Here is a 23,985-nt window from a genome sequence, read left to right on the forward strand (position 1 = left end):
GGTCTGACCAGGTGGAGGGGGGGGGGGGGGGGTGGGAGAGTGTAAAGGTTCCTGGGATGCTGGTGGACCAAGCCTTGCTCTGTGCCACTAAGGTTAACAGTACAGGAGTTACACTTGGTGCTAGAAATTGTCATCAGCTATTAAGTTGCTATTGCAAAGAATTAACATTTTGTCATGGAACTGACAAACCACTTGAATGGCTGTACAGTTGCTTTTTATGGTGCTGAAATGGCATATTTCTCACTACAATGTAACAGCTTTTCATGGCCTATGCCAGATATAACAAGTGATAATAGGGCAACAAGATACTATGATACGGCAAAAGTTTATGGCATCTAATGATATTTTGACAGATGGGAAAAGCAGCAAAAAGAATTAGTTGGTTTGCTTTTTTTTTTTTTTTTTTTTTTTTTTTATAACTGGAGCTCTAGATGAATGTAGATGCTGTATGCAATGGAAGACACTCAGAGGAGTCCAGAAGCATGTTCACTGCACTTCCATCATTTACAAGTTCTGTTAAGCAAGTCCTACTGTGTTTAAGTAGTGATTTTCAACAATTTACAACTCCATGATAACAGATGAAGGAACATAACAGTCATCTAATGTATCTTATGGACCAGGGACAGGCAATTATTTTGGGTGGAGGGCTGCTTAACAAGTTTTGGTGAGCTGTCAAGGGCCACATGGGTAGCCTCACCCCTTGGCAGTTGCCTCGCCCCACCCCCGTTCCCATCTTGGGACCAGAACTCCCACCCCTAACCCCTGACCTTTGCCACCAAATTCCCTCCCCTCCCCCCCAGAAATACTTCTGGAGGTGGGGGGGTAAACACATTTATTGTTATAGCACCTCTAGTGCTTAGCAATGTGTTTCCTTAAACAGATAGTCATTTATTATTTTTAGATAATAATCTTACCTGAACGTTTTTCCATTAGGTGTGTTGCCAGATCTGTCATCTTCATGAGAGACTTTTCACTTTTTTGAAACTTCTCTTTAAACGTAATTGCCCTTTTGTCATCATCAAATAAGCACTCACAGGATGACCAAGGAGTTGTGTGCAACTCAAAGGTACCTGAGATAGAACTACATTGGACAAAGAGGTTTTTAAATTCCCAGAGGTGATCTAAAAGATAACAAATAAGCAAAGAACAATTAATTCTTATGCAATTAACAGTTAATCAATTGCATGAGAATCTCAGCTCTCATGAATACATGTAAGTTTTTAGACCTCATGGTTACAGAAAAATCACTTCAAAACCTAATATATGCAAAAAGAATCCCAAACTTACCACTTTTAAAATCTCGTGAGTTTTAAGGCAATCTAATGATTTTTGAGAATTTAGATCACAAATTTTGAATGTTTGAGGTTGGTAACGCTGCATGCTATCTAGAATAAGATGGTAACTAATTAAGTAAGAAAGATTTCTAATGCACTAGAAACAACTGCACTAGTTCTCTACAAGCTGTTTGTAAACAGAAACAGTGCATTACAAACAATGCTACTATTTCATTAGTGTTACTATATTTCACGGTGTTGAGTTTTGTCAAGTTTTTCATAAAGCCAGCCCCTTCTCAGATGGCGCCAAACATCCTGCCAGCCACAGGTGCCTGCTGAAGGCAGAAGCAACGAGGGGGGGCCTGATCCTGCTTTCAGTGTAGTCTCCTCGCCTACCCTGTGGCTGGGGGGAGGGGGGAGCTGCTGCCAGGCAGGCAGCCTCTGAGCTGCGGTGGGGCCCATTCCTTCCCTCCATGGTGGTAGAGCCTCCCGGGGCCAGCTGGGTGGGCTGCCAGTGGGTTGTGTGCTGCCTGAGCTCCCGGGGTCGATCCAACTTCCTGGGAGCCTACCAGCACATCACCTCTCCCATGAGGCGGCATGGGCTTCCAGCGCCTTGCACACTGAGGCTGGGTCGACATATACACTGGACATACAAAAATCCTAACAGAAATATGGAGTTGACTTGTACAGTGTGCTGACCTATACACCTTAAAATACGGTACCTAAAAGAGCCATAAACGTTAGAGTTGGTCAAAATATTTGCCAAATCCTTTTTCCATTAAAACCAAATTTTTTCATGGAAAATGCTTCCCAGATTCAGATACATGTCTGATGTACATTCTTAGAGTAAGAAGCCAACTCCACATCCTTCTCTAACATTAGGGCACTCTCCTGAGAGACAGAAGCTCCTAATTCAAGCCCCTGTCAGTCTGTTGTGGTCCAGGGGCCATAACCAGTTCTCCCATGTCCCTCTAGGATGCGTCCACACTATTGCCTATTATATAAGCTGAGAGTCTCTCGCATGCTTTTGTTGCAAAAATTTTCAAAAGGTCTCACTTTTTTTTGTTTTATATCAGAACATGTTACAAAAGTATTTATTGTGAAATGGAATTGTGCTTTGCTCAGCCTTACTGATTACATTCTGTTTTAAAGGTTCCTAGCTATTTCTGGATGTCAAAATGAAAATGTGCTAAAAATGGTAAGCTTTAGTCAGGAGAAAGATGATTGAAAAATGCCATTCTAAATCTTACTCTCCAATCCAGAGAGGGTTTAAGCTATTTTTGTTCTCCCTATGTGAGAAGAATTCCCATAAATTTCCATACATGTTTGAAGAGAAAAATAGCTATGAAAAAGTCAGTTGTGGGAATTAGTATAGGGAATTTAGGTCTTAACATGCAACAGCAATCTTTAAACTTATTTTTAGTTAACTGACTGTTTAGAGATCAGTAAACCAAGCACTTTGCCAAAATCAGTTTTTTAGCATGATGTTCTGATATTCAGTTCTGAAAGTATACTGGGTATCACCAATAAGAGTCTTTCTGCCACTTCCAAACACTTAACTGATCTTCCCCAAACTCTGCACTTTGCTCAGGACATTTCATTATAATGATCTGCACAATCACATAGCACACATAGCAAATAATGGAGGCATTAAAAGAGAAATACTTTACTATCTGGTGTTCAGGGTCACTAAACTGTGGGTATCCTTGAAATGCAGTCACATGAAAATCCATTGCATTACTAAGAGGATATTGAACTTCATGTCTGATATGTTAGGCTGCTGGGAAGCTAAAATAAGACTTTTGGATGACATTTGTTGCATACATATTCCATTCAAATGGTTTTAGAGCATCTCCTCCATTCCCTGTGGCTAATACAAGCCACCGAGAGAAGAACATAGCACTAAAATATTACTCATTTTTAAGCCACTGTACAACTGAGGAGGCACATCTACACGACACCATGTCACCATAGCAACACACTGTGGTGGGTGCAAACTGTGATGCCACAGATAGAGAGACGTAGGGGCTAAAAATAATCATGTGCCACCAGCACAGCACAGTAATGGTTGTTACTTGCAAAAGAAAGTACTAAATGATGGCACAGTAACAACAGTGCTATAGGGGCATGTGTAGACATGTCCAGGCTGATGCACCTATGTAAAGGTTATAGCGACCTCAATTTTCAACTGAAATTTCCCATAAAAAAACCAACCCATCTGAAATTCTCCACCACATCTCATCCAAGTGTAGAATTTTGCTTGGGGGAAAAAAGGTATCAAAAGAGGACCTTGATAGTTTGTTAACAATTCCGTCATGAACCTCCCCTTTTTGAAGTTTGGTCAACCAACTACACAATTTTTGTTTTTCCAGATTTAAAAATGTTAACACTTAGATTAGTTTTCTTTTGAAAGTTTAATCTGAAAACAGTTCAGCCATTTCTGAAAATGAGGGAAAATATGTATTTCTCACCTATGTTAAAATATATTCAAAATAATTTTGTCTTTAAGTGTTAGCACTTGGTGAGAGGCATTCTCATACTTTGGAATAGGAGGGTGAAATTTGGCTAGGGGAAAGGGGGAGGGGTTATTAAGGTGTCAGCTGCCTTTTGCTGTGGGTTGCAAAATTTTTCCTCAGCTGGGTCAAATTATAAGCCTCTGAGTTTGCATATGCTCAGAAGAGGCTTTAAAGATTTTTTTTGCATACACCCCAGGAAGGTATGGGGGGAGGGGTGTGCCCCTGGATCTGCACGCAGGGTACGGTAGGGCAGGCTGTTGCTGTGGGCTGGGGGCTGCGCTGGGCTGTTCCTGGTGGGAGGGCTGGACTAAGCTGTGCTTGGGGCAGGTGGCAGCGGTGCTGCAAGGGGAGCTACCAGGGGGCGGGGGGGGGCGCAACCACCTCAAAATTGGCTGTAGCCCCTCTCCCAGCACCATTGCTACCTGCCCTGAGCACAGCCCAGCCCAGTCTCCCACTGGGAAAAGCCCCGCGCCACCTCTGGCCTCAGCCTGCAGTGACAGCTCACCCTGTGCGCAGATCTCGGGGCACATGCCCCCCATGCCTTCCCGAGGTGTGTGCAGGGTGGGAGCCGCCCTCCTCCCATGCCCCCCAGATGAGCCACTTGCAGTTCTGTCCCGTGCCCCACCCTGACTGAGCAGTGCCTGCCCCTGCCCCACTCCCTCTCCCACTGCCAGGGTTTCCATCTGCCCCCCCATGCCCCTTCCCTCCACCCACCCTTTCCCCCACAACACACTTACCAGCCTAATGCTGGTCCTGAGGCTGCCAGGCTTTACTCCTGGCCCCGTGTATGCTGCAGCTGTGCACATGCACAGGGTATTTATCAGCCACATTATTGGACACATCAGGCAAAAAAAAGCCCGCTCCCAGAACCTTGTGCTTTTCACCTGGCACAGCCCCAGCCCTGTCTGCCCCGTGCAGATCCTAGGGCACACGCCCTCCCAGACTGGTGGTGGGAGCAACGGCAAGAGCTGCTGAACAAGCTGCCATACGAGCAGCTCCCAGACTGGCAGTGTGCAGCGGCACGAGCCGCCCCACCCCTCTCCCTGGGCAGAGCCTTCCCCAGCCTGGGTCCCAACCCCAGCCCCAATCCCTCCTTTGCTGTAGGGCCATTGATCTGCCCCCCAACCCCTTCCTTCCCCCCTCTGCCCACCACAACAAACTTACCACCTGGAGGAAGCTGTGTCCAGTGTTGAGGACTGCTACCTATTTAGTCTATGGTTGAATCTCCGAAGCGGCGCTGAATCTTCGGATCTGATTCAGCCAAATCGAAGCAGGACAGTGATTCGAATCACTGAATCTAATCACTGTCCCTCTGAATCGGCCGAATCCAAAACCAAATCGAATACTGTCCGCTTCACACAGGCCTAAAGTATATGTACCTCCATCCTGCTCTGCTGGGGGATAGGAAAACAATAGCCTTCTACTGATACTAATTATCACATCAAGTGGTGAAGGGCTATGATGCAGATCTAAAAATCTCAAGCCTGTTGATGATCTATACAAGGGATCAGCATGATCCCATTTACCAAATTTTTATTTTTCCTCAGTTTTGAAGTATTTTTTAAAATAAAAAAACCCCACAAACATTAAGAACATACAAACAGTTAGGATACCCTAGGATTAATGTTATCTATGCATAATTATATACTACTTAATATACAAAAATTATGTAGCTTTCTTTTTAGATATAATTATATAAAAGGCTTGTGAGGGACTGTACATCTCTCAAACGAAGAGAGACAATAATGGAATTAATTTTCAGGTTCATTAGAACAAAGGTTCATTAGAACAAATAAGGTTGTAAGGCCCTGCTTAACCATGGGAGGAAATAAGGTAAGGAATTTGAGGCCTAGATGAGGAGTAGAATTAAAGGAGAGCTGGGAAACTGATTATCTTGCTTATCAAGAACTCCACAGATGATTTCAGCTAAAAATTACATTCCCCTGGCTGAAGTAAGCCATTCTTATTTTGCCTTTTTTGCTGCACCAAACTAAAGAAAGTCTTGTTCTACCTCTTCCTATGCTGAGCAAAATTAAAATCCTTTATGAAGGTTTCATAATTTTGCAAAACTGGATTTTAGATGCCCTGAAAAATATCAAATGGAACCTTAATGAAACTGAAAAAAAATATTACCTGGCAATGTATATTTCTCAAAAACATCCTAAATAGAATAGCAGTTCTGATGTGCTAAAGTGTCCTTTTAAATCATCTTAACATAGGTGAGAAAAATAAAATATTACAAAGAAATGAGGAATGGGTGAAAATGCAGCCTCATAACCTAGATCTACAAAGCTGGCTCATAGAAAGAATAACAGATGCAAAAAACGTTAATCATAGACTTTTCATAGGCTTCAATGGCTTTAGATCAGACCACCGAAGCATATTTCAACATTCCCTATGTGCTTGGCCACTTGTCTGCTCAGCTGTTGTATCGTTCAATCTATTTGCTTTTATGACCTTATTTGGGAATATGCAGAGTTTCCACATTTACTGTTCTGAGGGAAAAACTGCGCTGCCAGCATTCCCAGTTTTCCTCAACTTTTTGATTGGGTTTTAAAATCTGTTGCAGGGTTTAAGTCTCCTTATTATACTGCTATTTTTCACATTTTCAAACTCATTTATAAAATGTTTGACTATTGCTGAACTATTTCACATTGGCTTTTCTCTAATGAGAAAATCACTTTTCTTTAGAAGTTAAGGTTATTTTAGCACTTCTTTCGATTTTGTCGAGGCACATACAAAAGTAATTTTTGCAACACCTATTGCTCCACAATACTAATTTTTCATGTCCTTTAAAGCAGTGCTTTTCAAACTATCTGATGTGGTGGACCGGCAATTTTTTTGCAGGGGGCCAGGGACCGGTGCCTGGCTCAGCCAGTGGCAGCAACTGCATGTAACAGCGCTACACAAATGTGCGACCGGCTGTTTCTTTCTCTTTCTTCACCTCGCACAACATGACATCATCTGGAGCGTTGGAATGTACAAACTGTGGCACTATGACATATCAATGTTATGCTTCTGAAAATATATTTCTTTCTTTCCTGGCAACTCGCTGCGGACCAGCAACCGGTGGCTCACGGACCGGCAGTGGTCCGCGGACCACCACTTTGAGAAGCACTGCTTTAAAGCATATTAAGACACTTATTCAGCATTATAGCAGAGAATAAACCACTTTGTATTTTATAGTCTTTTGCGAGTGGCCCTCCTCTGGACCCTCTCCATGTTGTCCACATCCCTCCTGAAGCGTGGCGCCCAGAACTGGACACAGTATTCCAACTGCAGCCTGACCAGTGTCACATAGAGGGGGAGGAGCACCTCCTTGGACCTGTTTGAGATGCACCTGTGGATGCATGACAAGGTGCGATTGGCCTTCCTGACCGTGTCCCCACACTGTCGGCCCATGTTCATTTTGGCATCAATAATAACTCCAAGATCCTTTTCTGCCTCTGCAGTAACAAGAAGGGAGTTCCCCAGCCTGTAGGTATGCTGCTGGTTCTTCCTCCTCAGGTGCAGTACCTTGCACTTGTCAGTGTTGAAACCCATCCTGTTCTCGTCCGCCCACCCCTGTAACCTGTCTAGGTCCGATTGCAGCCTATTCCTCCCTTCTAGCATGCCCACTTCCCCCCACATCTTAGTGTCATCTGCGAATTTGAACAGGGTGCTTTTTACCCCCTTGTCCAAGTTGTTGATGAAGATGTTGAACAGTGCGGGCCCGAGGACCGAGCCCTGCGGAACCCCACTCCCCACATCCCTCCAGGTCAAAAATGACCCATCCACCACCAGTCTCTGGGTGCGGCCCTCCAGCCAGTTAGTGACCCATTTGACTGTAGGTGTTGACGCCAGAGTCCCCTAGTTTTTTAATGAGAATGGGGTGAGAGACAGTGTCAAAGGCCTTCCTAAAGTCCAGAAAGACTATGTCCAATGCTACCCCTGCGTCTAAGGATTTTGTGACCTGGTCACAGAAGGCCACCAGGTTGGTTTGACGGGACCTGCCTCTAATGAACCCGTGTTGGTTGCCTCTAAGCATAATCTCCCCTGCTGGCCCCTCATGGACATGCGCTATGATAATTCTCTCCCCTGGTGGGCCTGTGCACCTCTGGGTTAGATGGAGGTCCTGTATCTTGGCTAGGAACCTACGTGAGCAGTCAGACCTGGCTGACTGCTCTTCCCAGCAGATGTCTGGAAAGTTCAGGTCACCCATGATGACCACGTCCTTTGACCTAACTACCTCCGTGAGCTGACTTAAGAATTCCCAGTCTAGCTCTTCCCCTTGGTTGGGTGGTCTGTAGTAGACCCCCGCTGTTAAGTCCCTTTCCCCTCGACTTCCTTGTATTCTAACCCAGAGCACTTCAGTGTGCCCCTCCTCTGACCCAGTGTTACTTGCTGAGGATGTGTATTCCTCCTTTACGTAGAGTGCCACACCCCCACCTTTCCTCCCTGTCCTATCCCTCCTGTACAGCCCATAGCCCTTGATATTCACCACCCAGTCGTGCGTTGGGTCCCACCATGTTATACATCCTAGGAACAGACATTACGCATAAATCAGTTTCAGGGATCAGAAACTGGTTTAAACCTGTAACAGAGCATAAGTTCAGTGCACATAAACCAGTTTCAAAAGGCCAAACCCTGTTTGAGATAAACCTGGCTGAATGCAGTATCAGACTTAACTGATTAAGCTCAAACCGGTTTATGCAACTTCTGTCCCAGACCCCTTCCTGTTTTAAGTTAAACCAGAGCCCCCCAGCACCCCAGCATGTTCTCTGGGATGTGCTCTCTGCTCCAGTGGAGCAGGGTTGGCCCCACCCCTCTGCTCCCTAGCTGGACAGGCAGGGGTGGGGGCCTGGCCAGATGCTGGCCCCAGAAGTGAACATGGAAGAGGGTCATTTCCCTCCTCTCTTCCCTGTCTCACCAACACAGACCTGTACTTTCTTGCTGACTGCTCCAGTGGCGGGGTTGTGGCCAGTCCCAGCAGTAGCCTGGAGTGAACTGGATAGGGCAGGGGTTGAATTTCCCCCTCATTGTCCCACGGACCCGAGCCGGGGTCTGCCGGGTGCTTCCCCCTGCAGCTGAGGACGGGTTCTAGCACTCCCTGGCACCTGACCTGAGTGGCTGCAGGCATGTGCCTGCATTTTCTCTGTCCGGAGAAAATGTCTGGTCAGTTGCAAACTGGTTCAATCTAGGCAGGTTAGACTAACCTGCAAAGACTGAATCAATTCAGGCTCCGGCTTTTTGAATGTCTGTCCCTAGCCCAATAGTTTAACACTAATCTTAACTGCTGTTGTCCATAAATAACTTTTTCAGTAACATCAGTTACATTTGTAAAAGCGTCATGGCTGATATCTTGACTTTAGTGAAAAAACTCCTATCGACCTCAGGATTTCACCCCAACTTATTGCAACAGAATATGAATCATTTATATCTGGGTGGTTTGCAACCAGCTTAACTTGCACTGGGGTGCTGAATTGAGAATTTGCTGCTCAAATGTTCATTTTTACCACAACTGGTGTTGTTTCTCCAGACAGAGGTCCAATACAGACAAGTAGTATCATTTCAAATAAAAGCTGCAGTTTTTCATCCCTTCATTTTTGTAGGAAATTTAAGCACTTAATCCTGTAAAATACCTGGGTTCTATTGTATGCTATTCTGTTCTCAAAAGAATATTTTATGAATCAAACCAATTGTGTTTGTACCTAAAATCTGGGTTAGAGTAACAGAGAAGAGAGGCTTCTAGCATCTGATACTATTGTACAGAAATGCTGTGTATTGATAATTGTAATGATAATTTCTTTAGTGGCAACATACACGGGTTTGTTTGTTTTTTTGGTTTTCTTTACAATTTCAGCAAGATGTCAATATAACTGTATCACTTTTTTTTAGAAATATTGCTTTGTTGTTCCAAAGCAGGAATATTGATAAAGCATTACATGTAGATGAAAAAGGTACAAATCCTTATACCTACTTATGCAAGACTATGTCATAAACGTTAACCTTCTAGTACAAATGGCTATCACATGCCTATTTGGCTTTCTACATCTCTTAGCAAGAATGGCCATCACATGCTGTCTTCCTCTGACCCATTTGTGCCATTTAGTTGTCGTGACCTATATACCTGTTTGGCCTGATGTGGGCTTATCTACTCAGTTGTTTTGCTGGATCAAACGTTCATGGCTTGTCTATCTGCAATGGGTATTTGAACAGTTGAGAAATCAGTCTTTTATCTTAAATTCTAGATATAGTCTTTTAATGATTAAAATATGAATTGCTAGATGCACTGAACACTAACTGAAGAATAAGATGGAAGATTTGTAGTAAGGTAAAACAATTATAATAACCCTATATGGGTCTATATGTTCTTAACCTTTTTAGGGAGGCTTTTTGAACATCCAAATAATGATACCTGTACTATAGTATGAAAGTCCTACAGATTGATTAACGGTGATACTTGCTTTAACTTGAACTGTAGAATCAAGAATTTTTTCAATGTCCACAATTTCAATGATCTGTCATATTACTGAAAAGATTACTTTACTTTTCTGTTCTTTAGAATCTACAGCTCTATTTTTACTGGGTACTATTTGCATATTCTAATCTCGGGGATCTAGACCGTAGCCGTGTTGGTCTGAGCACAAAAGGCAAGCAAAGCCTTTGGGTAGAGGCGATATATCTTTTATTAGATCACCTAAAAAGTTGCAAAAAAGTTTGCAAATAACAACTTTTCTGCAACTTTAAGTTGGTCTAATAAAAGATATCACCTCTAACCAAAGACTTCACCTATCCTAATCTCTCATTTATCTACCTCTAAAATAGAGGTTGAGGATTTATAAATTTAAACCTCAGTTTCAGCAAGTAATCCACTCTTGCCATAAAAGTTCCTTTTGTCTCTGTCTGTTTCTACTTGAGTTTTGGAAGAGAGAATATTCTAGAGCAGGGGTTAGCAACCTGCTGCCTGTGGACCAGATCTGGCTGGTGGCAGCTCAAGGCAGCATCCTCCAGCCACAATGGCAGAGGAGGTATCCCTGGGGTCCTACTTCCTGCCTATTCAGTTGATTTTCTCATCCAGCAACAAATGCATGCCTAGGGTCCTAGCACCTCCCTTTTTATATCTATTCCCTTCATAGCTTCTGCTGATCACCAGAGAGCAAGGGGTGTGGCCCACAGGGGTCCCTAGGTCACAAACAGTGCCTCACTGTAGAAACCCTTGCTCTAGAGGCAAGAACACAATCAGCAGTCAAGAGACCTTGTGGGATCTATTTCCAGCTCTACTGCTGAATCAGCACGTTATTTGGACAACTTCAATAACTTCTCAGTGCTTTGGTGTCCAGTGTCCCATTTTGTAAAAAAGGGTACCATACCCCACAGAAGTACTTTTATAATTAATTCGTTAATATTTGTAAATTCCTCTGATACAGAAATGGAGCCGAAACAAACTCCAAAGTTCCAAAGTTCAGCAGCAGTGTCTGAAGGGCTCTGGCTTGGTACTGAGAAGTCTCTTGCCACCAAGTTCTATCCAATCCTTTTCTATTTATCCTTGCCTACAGTCCCTATTATTATCCATTCCTTTCAGCTTATTCTTCCCCCAAAATTATCTTTTTTGTTCTTGTTAGCCTTTTTTTTTTCCTTTCCACAAAAAGAAATGTGTTTTCCCTGATAGTGTGTCATCACTATGCAGGAAAGCATAACATATATTACATACAGATACACACACACATTTTGCAGCATACCAAATATCATGAAGCATGCTAGAAAGGCAGGTGCCAGGTATTCTGGCAATGGAAGGGAAAGGGGGCAGGAGAGCTGCAAGTTTCCCTCTCCCCTACCCCCCATAGACACACCCTCTTTCCTGGCAGCAAGGAGTCTTCTGCTAGTGGGAGCAAGGAGCCCTGTCTGCACCTGTAGCACCACCCGTAACACCAGTAACCACAACCAGCAGCAGCATGACATTCTCCACTCCAATTTCAGTTGCCAGTGTAAGCCTTCCAGTGCCAGAGGAGGAGCTGGATCTGGAAGCAGGGAATCTGAGTGCCATAGCAAAGGAAATTCTGGGGAAGAAAGAGGAATCTGAGTTTTTGCTCCACACCCATCAAAGTTCCCCCAGAGGCAGGTTTCCTTCTCCAGAAGGCACCTGGAAGGAGATTGTGGAGGCAAGTGGTTCAGCTCCTCCTCCTGTTGTGCCTCTGCCTGCTGAGGAGGGGGATAAGGTGGGATCCCCACCCGCAATCCAGAAGCGGGGGGGTAGTGTAGTATGGGATCATTTTGAGGTATGCTACCTGCCAGCACTGCCGAAAGCAGATCAGCCAGGGCAAGGATGTAAACATTTCACCACCACAGCGATGCTGCTACATCTTAGGAGGCAGCACTCCCTTGCCCTTGTTCTTCCTCAGCCTGGCACCAGTGGGAGTGTGCCCCCAAAAAAGTCCTCCTCTTGCTCCAAAGCCCCAGTCCCCAAGAAGCAGAGGCAGGCCACCCTGGAACAGTGGAGGAAAGGTGGGGACAAAGGGTGGGGGGTGCATTGCCAAGGCGAGCAAGGTCACCAAGAGCACTGGGGAGATGCTTGCTCTGGATGGCCAGCCCTTCTCCTTTGTTGAGTATCCAGGGTTCAGGTGGCTCATGGTGCTCATGGCCCCATACTACCAAGTGCCCACATGCCCTTACCTGTAACAGGACAGTGGTGCCTTCCCTGTATGAGGCATGCAAGGAATACTTGAGGGAGGAGTTGTGGAAGGCAGGGCCGCAGGTAGCTTTACACTTCACCTCAGACATATGGAGCAGCCGGGGTGGAGATCATGCCTACCTCTCCCTCACAGGGCACTGGTGCCATCAGTCAGGATGTCAGTGGGCTCTCCTTCAAGTGGAGGTGATGGATGAGTTCCACATGACAACAGAGATCACGAGGGTCATGAAACGCGTGGTGCAGGGGTGGCTCGTTGGGCAGGGCGAGCTCACCTGTGGGTTTGTGGTCACCAACAACAGAGCCAATATGGTCAAGGCGGTGCGTGATGCCACTTGTTGGCATTCGCTGTGTAGCACACAAGTTCCACCTCATAATCAGGAATGGCTTGGAGGGGGACAGGGCTCCTGGTGACGACGCTGTCATTACCACGACCAGCCAACTCATTTTGAAATTCAGGAAGGTGGTGGGCTACTTCTACTGGAGCATCAAGGGGGGCAAGATGCTGCAGGAGAAACAGGCAGAGCTAAACATCCCACAGAACAAAATCATGCAGGAAGTGGAGACTCAGTGGAACACCACATACCTGATGTTCGAAAGGCTGTATAAGGAACAGAAAGCCATCCATGAGATGGCCTTGCTCAGGGAGATTGGGATCAGCGGCCCCCTTAACAAAACTGAGTGGGATACAATCTCCCAGATCTTGGTGGTCCTCAAGCCGTTCCTTGAGGCCACTGAGAGCCTCAGCACTGGCAATGCCTTCCTTAGCCAGGTGATCCCCATAGTGAAGGAGCTTGAGAATCAAATAGAGAAATTCCAGGGGATCAATGTTCTTGGCTGGGGCAAGCTGCTGTCACCAGCGGTGCAGGCACTGGTGAAGCGGCTGAAGGAGGGCATCAAAAAACAGCTGGATCTGTTGTGGTCCAGTACAGTCCATGTGCTGGCGGGCATGTGTGACCCAAGGGTGAAGGGGAGCATCTGCAGCAGCAAAATCCTTGATCACTGGACAGAGGAGCTGGTGAACAGAGTCAAGGAGGCAGAAGGGCATAGATGGGGGTATATGGAAGAGGGGGATCCACTGTCTCGTGCCAGCACTCCAGGCACCAGCCAACCTCCTCTTCCATAGCTGCTGCACAGCTGGCAGGCTGTGCTCTGAAAACTGTCCTTAAAGGGGCCACCCCACTTTCTAGTAAAAGGGCTGGGGTTCCCTGTTGCACTGGAATAAAGTTGTGGTCAAGTCCTTCAACTAGGAAGTTGAGTGACTAAGGCAGAAAAAAACAGACTTTATTGGTGATATACTCAATTTCCATAAAAGAATCCTTAAAAGAATCACATTATAACTGCACTTCCAGAGTTACCTCCTATTTAGGACTAAATAGGGACTGTTTAGAAAAGTTGGATGTGTACAAGTCCATGAGGATGGATGCAATGCATGCAAGGGTGCTGGCGGAGTTGGATAATATGATTGCAGAGCCTCTGGCTGTAATTTTGAAAACTTGATAGCAGTCAGGGGAGGTCTTGGATGACTGGAAAAGGACAAATAAGGACATCTTTAAGGAAAGGAAGAAGGAGTATCCATGGCACTACAGACTGGTAAGCCTCACCTCAGTCCTGGGAAAGGTCATAGAGCAGGTCCTCAAGGAATCAATTTCTAAGAACTTGGAGGAGAAGAAGATGAGTAGAAACTATCAGCATGGATTCACCAAAGGCAAGTCATGCCTGACCAACCTGATTGCATTCTGTGATATGTGGGGAGAGCAGTGGCTGTTCTGTTACTCTGTGGATGTGGGGAGAGCAGTGCCCTTTATATCCTTTGACTTCAGCAAGCCTTTTCATACGGCCTTCCACAATATTCTTGCAACCAACCTAAGGAAGTACAGGTTGGATGAATGGACTACAAGGCTGGATTGTTGGGGTTAAAGGTATTATCAATGGCTTAATGTCTAGTTGGCAACCGGCATCAAGTGGAGTATCTCAGGGGTCAGTTCTGGGGCTGGTTTTGTTCAATATCTTCATCAATGATCTGGAAGATGAGCTGAAGTGCACCCTCAGCAAGTTTTCAGATGACACCAATCTGGGGGGCCAACTGGCTAAGCAACAGCTCTGCAGAAGAGGACCTGAGGTTTACAATAAATGGACAATATGCTGAATATGAGACAACAGTGTGCCCATGTTGCAAAGAAGATACCAGCATACTGGTCTTCATTAGTAGGAGCCTTGACAGCAAATCAAGGGAGAGGATTCTTCCCCTCTATTTGGCACTAGTGAGGCCACATCTCTGTGTCCAATTTTGGGCCGCCCCACTACAAGAGAGGATGTAGACAAATTGGAGAGAGTCTAGTGGAGGGCAATGGACATGGTTACAGGGCTGGGGCACATGACTTATGGGGATAGGCGGAGAGAACAGAGCTTATTTAGAATGGAAAAAGGAAGGGGTTTTAATAACAGCCTTCAACTGCCTGAAGAGTAGTTACAAAGATGGTGGAACTAGATTGCTTTCAGTGGTGGCAGATGACAGAACAAGGAGCAATGGCCTCAAGTTACAGCAAGGGAAGTTTAGTTTAGATATTACAGAAAACGTTTTGACTAGGAGGGTAGTAAAGCAATGGAACAAGTTACCCAGAGAGTTTGTGGAATCTCCAAGCTTGGAGGTTTTTAAGACCCAGGGAGACAAAGCTTTGGCTGGGATTGTATAGTTGGGGATGGTCATGATTTGAGCAGGGAGTTGAACTAGATGAGCTCCTGAGGTCCCTTTCAACCTTAATTTTCTATGATTCTATGATAGTTATTTAAAGGGAATTCGTGATAATCTTCTACTGGTTACCAATAATATTATAATTACTTTTGCTAACAGCTCCATATTTTCCTAGGCATAAAAAATACTGAATTCTGTCTTCTTATCACAACAGACATTTAACGAAGTAATACTTTCTAATATGAATTTGTTTCCTATTGTGCAGCCTATTTTGGAGTTGATGTATGAAGCATGCAGGAAGATACATTAATTTTATGAGCTGGATTGTCTCAATGGTGCCAAAAAGAACAAACAAGTCTTTATTTTTTCAAATAAGATGAGCGTATATGTCATCAAAATCATAAAGACAATAAATGTGCTCAAGGCTCAATTTATCTTAACTATTATGCATTTTTCTGTTCATCTAATATTCCTAATTTAGAACCTCTATTGAAGATTTTATGCAGCTATATTCTGGTACTACATTTTGTCAGTGGCTGGAAGCACCTAACTATAGCTAAGTTTTCAAAATATTTTCATTACTCTTCTGTTTGCACAAACATGCATCTTAGCTTAAATATATATAGATTCTGGGCTAAAATATTCTATATCTGCTGTCTCTTCAGTGGTGAATTTGAATCATTTTAAGAAAATTTGTAAGCTACATCTGATATTCGTTTTCATTCATTTTTATTTTCAGTTAAATAATGGCTGGATTTTGAAACTTGGCAGGCCAGTAGCTTTCACTGAAAAATAGGACATTGCCTTATTTTGAAAATATTGTTCAGATAAAGCTGAGACCAAGTGAAAATTGTATGCTCTGTATGCAAAGTAGGCAGTCATTAAGAATGGTAGCTTGCTCTTTTGTGAATGTAATTTTTTTTTTTTTTTTTAAATCTGAGATTATAATTTTTGTCTAATGCACTGGTAAAGATTTATTAAGCATGTTCTGGTCAATGCATGAACAATAGGGGTGTGTGAATCTTCAGTTGCTGATTCGAATTGGAGAAGATTCAGTCTGATTCAGAGGCTGAATCACCAAATTTGAATTGAATCGGAAGACAAAAAAACCCTCCGAATCAGTTTGGAACCTCCAAATTGATTCAGAAAAGATACAGAGATTCAGTGATTCAAAGGCAGTTTTGCAGGGAAACAGAAACTGAAAAGAGGGAGATGGAGTAGTGGGGGAAAGACGGACATCTGTAGCTGGCCAGTGACTGTGATCTTTCACTGAGTCCCCTTCCAATCACAGTGCTCTGGGGGAGGAATGTAGAAACAGCATATAAACCTCTGTCTGCAGCCTTTCTGTCCCTTTTGTGAGCTGTTTCTGCCTGAGCAACAGCATCTGAAAAGTACTGGACTCGCTTGGCTTCCTGTCTGTCTCCTGGTAGTTTCTGTTCTTGGAAAGGATTGGATACAGCTTACTAATTACCCTTGTCTAAAATCCCTCTACTTATCCCTATCCAATCCATTTCTTTCAACTTATTCTTCCCCTAAAAATCTCTTATTTGTTTTTGTTATTCCCCAACCCCCGCCACCACACACACACACACTTTTAAAAAAGAAAGCTGTGTTTGGCCTGACAGTGTGAGGTCCATCACTGCGCAGGAAAGTACATACATTGCACACACTGACACACATGCAGTATACAGAAAGAAGAGGAGGGATTAGTTACACACACATACAGTAAACAGAGAAGAGATATTACAGTCACACACACATACAGTAAACAGAGAGACTAAGAGATATTAGTTATACACAAATATAGTAAACAGAAAGAAAAAGAGGTATTACAGTTGCACAGACAGACATTAGTTCGAGCACAGAAAACATTATGAAACGAGAAACGTGCTGGAAAGGCAGGTGCAAGGTCTTCTGACAGGGGAGGGAGAGGGTCTAGAGGGGTTAGGGGGAGAGCTACAAGTCCCCCACCCCCAAGCATAGACACATCCTCTTTCCTGGCAGTGATGAGTCTTCTGCTGCTAGTGGGAACAAGGAGATGGGAACAGTACCTGTCCCTGCACCTGCACAATCTCCCATTACACCAGAAATAGCCACCAGCACCAGAATGACAGTCTCCTACACCCCAATTTGATTTCCCAGAGTGAGCCTTCCAATGCTAGAGAAGGAGCTGGATCTGGAAGCAGGGGACTTGAGCAACCTGGCAAAAGAAATTCTGGGGAAGGAGGGGGAATCTGAGTTTGTGCTTGGCACCCCTCAAAGTTCCTCTAGAGGCAGGTCTCCTTCTCTGGAAGGCACCTTAGATGAGGTTGTGGGGAAGCTGGGGAAGGAGGTAAAACACTGTACGACCACAGTGATACTGTTGCATCTCAGGAGGCATCACCCCCTTGCACTTGTTCCTCCTCATCCTGGCACCAGTGGAGCCAAGCCCAAAGGGAAGTCCCCCTCTTACTACAAAGCCCCATCCCCATGAAGCAGAGGTAGGCCACCCTGGACTGGCGGGGGAAAGCCACAGACAAAGGGGGAAAGGGGGCACATTGCAAGGGCAAGTGAGGTCACCCAGAGCACTGGGGATATGCTTGCTCTGGATGGCCAGCCCTTCTTAGTTGAGCGACCAGGGTTCAGGCAGCTCATGGCACTGGTGGCCCCATACTACCAAGTGCCTGCATGCATTACCTGTAACAGGACAGTGGTGCCTTCCCTGTATGAGGCATGCAAGGAATACTTGAGGGAGGAGTTGTGGAAGGCAGGGCCGCAGGTAGCTTTACACTTCACCTCAGACATATGGAGCAGCCGGGGTGGAGATCATGCCTACCTCTCCCTCACAGGGCACTGGTGCCATCAGTCAGGATGTCAGTGGGCTCTCCTTCAAGTGGAGGTGATGGATGAGTTCCACATGACAACAGAGATCACGAGGGTCATGAAACGCGTGGTGCAGGGGTGGCTCGTTGGGCAGGGCGAGCTCACCTGTGGGTTTGTGGTCACCAACAACAGAGCCAATATGGTCAAGGCGGTGCGTGATGCCACTTGTTGGCATTCGCTGTGTAGCACACAAGTTCCACCTCATAATCAGGAATGGCTTGGAGGGGGACAGGGCTCCTGGTGACGACGCTGTCATTACCACGACCAGCCAACTCATTTTGAAATTCAGGAAGGTGGTGGGCTACTTCTACTGGAGCATCAAGGGGGGCAAGATGCTGCAGGAGAAACAGGCAGAGCTAAACATCCCACAGAACAAAATCATGCAGGAAGTGGAGACTCAGTGGAACACCACATACCTGATGTTCGAAAGGCTGTATAAGGAACAGAAAGCCATCCATGAGATGGCCTTGCTCAGGGAGATTGGGATCAGCGGCCCCCTTAACAAAACTGAGTGGGATACAATCTCCCAGATCTTGGTGGTCCTCAAGCCGTTCCTTGAGGCCACTGAGAGCCTCAGCACTGGCAATGCCTTCCTTAGCCAGGTGATCCCCATAGTGAAGGAGCTTGAGAATCAAATAGAGAAATTCCAGGGGATCAATGTTCTTGGCTGGGGCAAGCTGCTGTCACCAGCGGTGCAGGCACTGGTGAAGCGGCTGAAGGAGGGCATCAAAAAACAGCTGGATCTGTTGTGGTCCAGTACAGTCCATGTGCTGGCGGGCATGTGTGACCCAAGGGTGAAGGGGAGCATCTGCAGCAGCAAAATCCTTGATCACTGGACAGAGGAGCTGGTGAACAGAGTCAAGGAGGCAGAAGGGCATAGATGGGGGTATATGGAAGAGGGGGATCCACTGTCTCGTGCCAGCACTCCAGGCACCAGCCAACCTCCTCTTCCATAGCTGCTGCCAATGTGGACCAAGGGCATGGCTTTCATGTTGGGGTCCAGAGGCACCAGACCCCACCATCTGGCAGGTAGCGCAGAGGCCTCGATGGATATCTATCTCGCTGAGGATGTGGAGCCACTGCAATGCGACCCCTTGGCCTATTGGGCAACCCGCAGTTAGATGTGACAGCATTTGGCCACGGTTGCCCAGGAATACCTGTCCAGTCCACCGTCCAGTGTTCCAAGTGAGAGGGTATTCAGCATTGGTGGGGATGTAGTGACACCCCACTGCACCTCCTTGGATCCTGGTTTGGTGGAGCAGTTGGTGTTCCTGAAAGTGAACCTCCCACTGCTGGGGTTCCCCAAGCTCCACATGCAGATGGAGTGCCACCCTTCTCACTCCGCACCTATTTCCTTCCTTAAGTTGCTTCCACAACGATTTAAGGCCTCGCTCTCAGAGCTGGAGGCAGGAGTTTAATTTTTCACCAGCCAGCAGGGAAGAACATCTCCCTGCTGAGCTCCCATGCCAGGATGAACTTGGAGGTATGAGCTGGGGCTATGGGGAAGGAGGAGGCCCCAGGTCCTGGGCATGACCTAAAACTGCACCCTGCCAGGGTAGGAAGGCCTGGTGGGACTGCCAGTGGCATGGAAGCCCCAGGAAATGCCAGGACTGTGAACCTCCCTGGTGAAAGGCGGGTAGGAGGTGCCTGATAACCTACAGCCACTGCATGCATGAACATACAGTCCTGGCTGGGGAAAGACCAGACCTGTAAGATCTCTGAGGGACCTGAGGCTTACTGGTTGTAGTGGAGTTGTGAGGGTGAGAACAGGCAGGCGGCTCAGATCTGGCCTAAGGTACCCTCGGCTGGTCTGTGCTGGTGCCGGGACCCAAAGGGGTGGGGGGTCAAAAGGCCAGGGGCCCACTGCGAGGAATGCCCAGAGCAAGAGGCTTAGGACTCCGAATGGCCTAAAGGCAGGGCCAGGGCCTAAGGGGGAGCCAAAGGTTCCAGAGAGAGGGGACCACAGCTAAAGGGGTGAAGGATGCAATCTGCGAGGCATGGGCCGCAGTGTAGGGGAAGTACAGAGCTGTGGAACTGATGTCACCTCTAGACATCAGGAGCTTAAACTAGCAGCCTCCTGCCTGGGTAACATCTGTATCAGTTTTCTATCAAGACATGAGAGAAAGAGGGGCGGGCAGTTGGACCAGAAACAGGTGGGCAGGCTGAGATCTAACTGGCACTGGGAAGAGCCCTGTTACAGGCTACCATCCCTGCTGCATTCATTCCGCTCTGCCTTAACACACACAAGGCAGACAAGGGTCTTTGGGTCAATTTGATATCTTTTATTAGACCAACTGAATAGTTGGAGAAATATATCTTGGCAAGCTTTCAGTTTTAAAAACCACTCATCAGGCTGAGGAACGATCTACAGTTGGTGTGTGCGCTCTTCCTGGATGGAAGGAATAGTAAAGAAGTCAGAGGCTGGCATGCAATGCATGCAAGAAAGCCAGCTAGTGAAAATGTAAATTGAGGTATCAGGGGGTGACAGACAGGCTGGGAGGAAGGGGAATGTATCAGGTAAGAGTGGAGAGGTACCTGGGGAGTCTGATGTCAGGCAGGTTATAGTATGTCACAAATCCAATGTCTATATTGAGTCCATGATTTTTTTTATATCCAGTAGATTTATGAAGTTTGTAGGCTTGTCTACAAAAGCTGTTTTTTTATATTCTCCTTGAGGATCAGGATTGAGAGACCAGAGAGAGAGTGGTTTTCTTGTGAGAAATGTGCCCCCACTGTTTTTTCTTGTCTTTAATAGATTTCCAGTGTGCATTCATTCTGGTGTGCAGTTGTTGTTTGGTCTCTCCTATGTATTTTCCATCAGGGCATTTGGTGCATTGGATGAGATATATAATGTTTTTAGAGGCGTAGCTCTAAGATCCATGGATGGTAATGGCTCTGTTGTGGGGTGTAGTAATTGTCAGGGTACTGGATTTATGTTGACAGGTTTTGCATTTCTTGTCATGGCATGGTCTGGATCCATTCGGTGCGTTTTGGACTATAGGAAGTTTGCTTCTGGTGATGAGGTTAGCGAGGTTCTGTGCTTGTTTAAATTTACAAAACACTTTTCATAGATGAGTCTATAAATTTCACTTCATCAACCTCCTAGATACAAAAACTCATGGACTCAATATAGACACTGGATTTATGACACACTATAACCTGCCTGACATCTGACTCCCCAGGAACTTCTCCACTTTTACCTGCTACACCCCCTTCCCTCCCCAGACTGTCCCTCACCCCCTGACACCTCAATTTCCATTTTCAGTGAGTGGCTTTCTTGCCTGCATACCAGCCTCTGGCTGTTTTAGTATTCCTTCCACTCAGGAAGAGCACATACAGCACATACTGTTGCTTTCAACAGTTTGAGGGGCACTCTCACAGAAACTCCTGCACCTATCTCCTTAAAACTTGGCAGGCTTTATGTCCTCAGAAGGGACTACCATCCCTGCTGTTTTCATCCAAATCCGAAAAAAAATGACAAAGTTGTAGGTATTTTAGTGATTCCACATTATATGCTACGGCCGAATCTCCAAATCCGATTCGGTGGAATCGAATCAGTATAGTGACTCAAATCACCAAATTGAATCACTGTCCCTCTGAATAGGCTGAATACGAATTGAATACTTGCAGCTTCGTACAGGTCTAATGACTAGTGGGAATAAGATTCCTAAAAGTTTTTCAGCATGCTGGCCCCCAGAACACTAGAGCTATAGGGAAAATGCTTCTTAAGCCCATCTTGCATACTGTAGATAAGGTCTGTTCAACTGGTGGCCTACAAAGAGTTAATTTACAGCTCCTGGTCTGATCATTGCTTTCTACATCTCTGTCTTGCTGCTGCTGCCACAGGGGTCTCCAGGCTCCCCTTATTCCTCCAATTTCAGCCTTCTGCCCCTGTCCCTTGGGGCAGTTCACACAGTGTAGTGCAGCACAATGGAAAAGACTACCTGTGGCTCCCACAGCATGTGGCCCAAGGGGCCTGTGGCCCTTGAGTACTCAGAAATTTGACAATCCTGTTATATATGACAGATTCTCCACTGTTCATTAAAATCACAACCATGAATACTAAATGAAGTAAAGTACACTATAATATACTTACTTTAAACTGACTTCTGGAGGAACATGCACTCTGTACTTCAGTTTATGCAAAATAATACCTTAAAATAACTACTGATTAGAAATATGTACAGGTAACTAACTCAAAATCTGTTTCTACACATTGTATAAACAATCACCAGTAAAACCAGCAGTAAATCAGTAATAGCCAACTGCAAAATGTAGGGCTTGAGATTCTTGACAGGAATACCTTCAGTCAATTAGGAACAGACATTACTCATAAACTGGTTTAAGTGATCAGAAACTGTTTTAAACCTGTAACAGAACAGATGTTCAGTGCTCATAAACCAGTTTGAAAATGGATGAAACTGGTTTGAGACAAACCTGGTTGAACGTAGTATCAGACTTAAATGATTTGGATCAAACAGGTTTATGCAATGTCTGTCCAAGACACTTTGCTGGTATAAGTTAAACCAGACTCCCCCATTATCCCAGCATGCTTTCTGGACTGGGTGAGATGCTCTGCTCCACAGCAGAACTGGCCTCTCCCCTCTGCTCCCTGGTTGAAGCTCTGACAGACTTACAGGCACAGCAGTGTCTGCTGGCTTTCCTATGCCGCCCCCGCCCCCCCCCCTTCTCACCACTCGCTGCTTAAGCAGAGATCCCTTCCTCCTTTATTTCACAGCACGGACTGTAGCCAGCATGTGGTATGCTAGCTAATGCTGTGTAAGGCAGATAGGACAGTGCCTGGTTAGGGTCGTTTGGAGCTAATCAACAGCTCAGTTGGTAATGTCCCTGCATTCCTTCCTTTGGAAAACACTGTTTAAGAGCTTCAACTGCTGAGCGAGGCTGTTTTCTTATGGGGTGCTAAATGCTGATAACACAGCTGATAAATGCTGTTATCAAGGAGGGGGGGCTCCTCCCTAATCACAGTGTGCTGCTGGGGCCTGGCCACGCTCCCTTTCAAGTCAGTCCTGGGGAAGGCAAGGGAGGACTGCTGTAGTACCCTCGACTTCAAGCCTGACCCACTGCAGGCTGGTGGCTGCATTTCTGGGATGTCTGTGTAGTTACAAAGTGATTTTGCCTAGCTAGGTTAGACTAACCTGCAAAGACTGAATTAGTTCAGGCTCAGGCTTTCTGAATGTCTGTCCCTAGTCTCAGTGAATGGAACTGATAGCCCCCGTATGGAGTTTGATAATGTGGTGACATTGGATGTACACTGGAAATTAGAGAGTGGAAAAACTAGGGAATATGCTGGGCCTTTTTTTTTTTTTTAAATTAAGCTAGAGTTTCCAAAATAAAAGTATCAAGGAAAAAGGTAAATTGAGATATCAGAACACTTCTAAAGATCTCTCTTTTATGGTTTTGCAATAATATAGCACAAGTAGATTTATAAAATCTAATTCAGGTTTTATAAATATTTTTGCTTTATTATCATTACATTTAAGACTGAAAACAAAGGACATTGTAATTTTTCTTGCTGATGACAATTTTCAAATAAAGGAAATTCATTAGACATCTAACACTGCAAAATATGTCCTCACAGTAGAACTAAGGGCCACATACATCTTGAACTAAATAGTTTATAACTGAATGCTTAAGTACTATTAAAAGAAGCATGTACAACATATTCTTTTTATTTTCCACTCATATCTTGCAGAGATGCTTATATTTTCTCCTTCTTCTCATGCCCCTGAGGTATACGTACCTTTTTTCTTCTGTAGTTGAGGGTACCAAGCTGCCCCTGCACCCCACAGTACCATTATGTAAGGTTGATCTCTGATCTGTTCCACTGTTAGAATAACTTTTCTTTGCTTTTCTCCCTTGTAACTGTACACAGCTTCTGAAAAAGTTTTAAATGATATGAATATCATTAATTTTTGTGGTAATGTTGGAGTGATGTTGTAGCTGTGATGG

At 45.3% G+C, this 23,985-nt stretch overlaps 1 protein-coding gene across 1 annotated transcript in view; it reads right to left on the minus strand.

The window, feature by feature from the left end:
* The window catches only part of SHLD2 (shieldin complex subunit 2), a 123,937-nt gene that overhangs the window by 20,127 nt on the left and 79,825 nt on the right, over nt 1-23,985 (minus strand). Inside the window, 2 exon segments of the mRNA XM_006029509.3 lie at nt 915-1,121; nt 23,777-23,911. Of these exon segments, the coding sequence (XP_006029571.2) occupies nt 915-1,121; nt 23,777-23,911 (342 nt within the window).

The sequence above is a fragment of the Alligator sinensis genome, unplaced genomic scaffold, assembly GCF_000455745.1.
Source record: "Alligator sinensis unplaced genomic scaffold, ASM45574v1 scaffold374_1, whole genome shotgun sequence".
Taxonomy (NCBI): domain Eukaryota; kingdom Metazoa; phylum Chordata; order Crocodylia; family Alligatoridae; genus Alligator; species Alligator sinensis.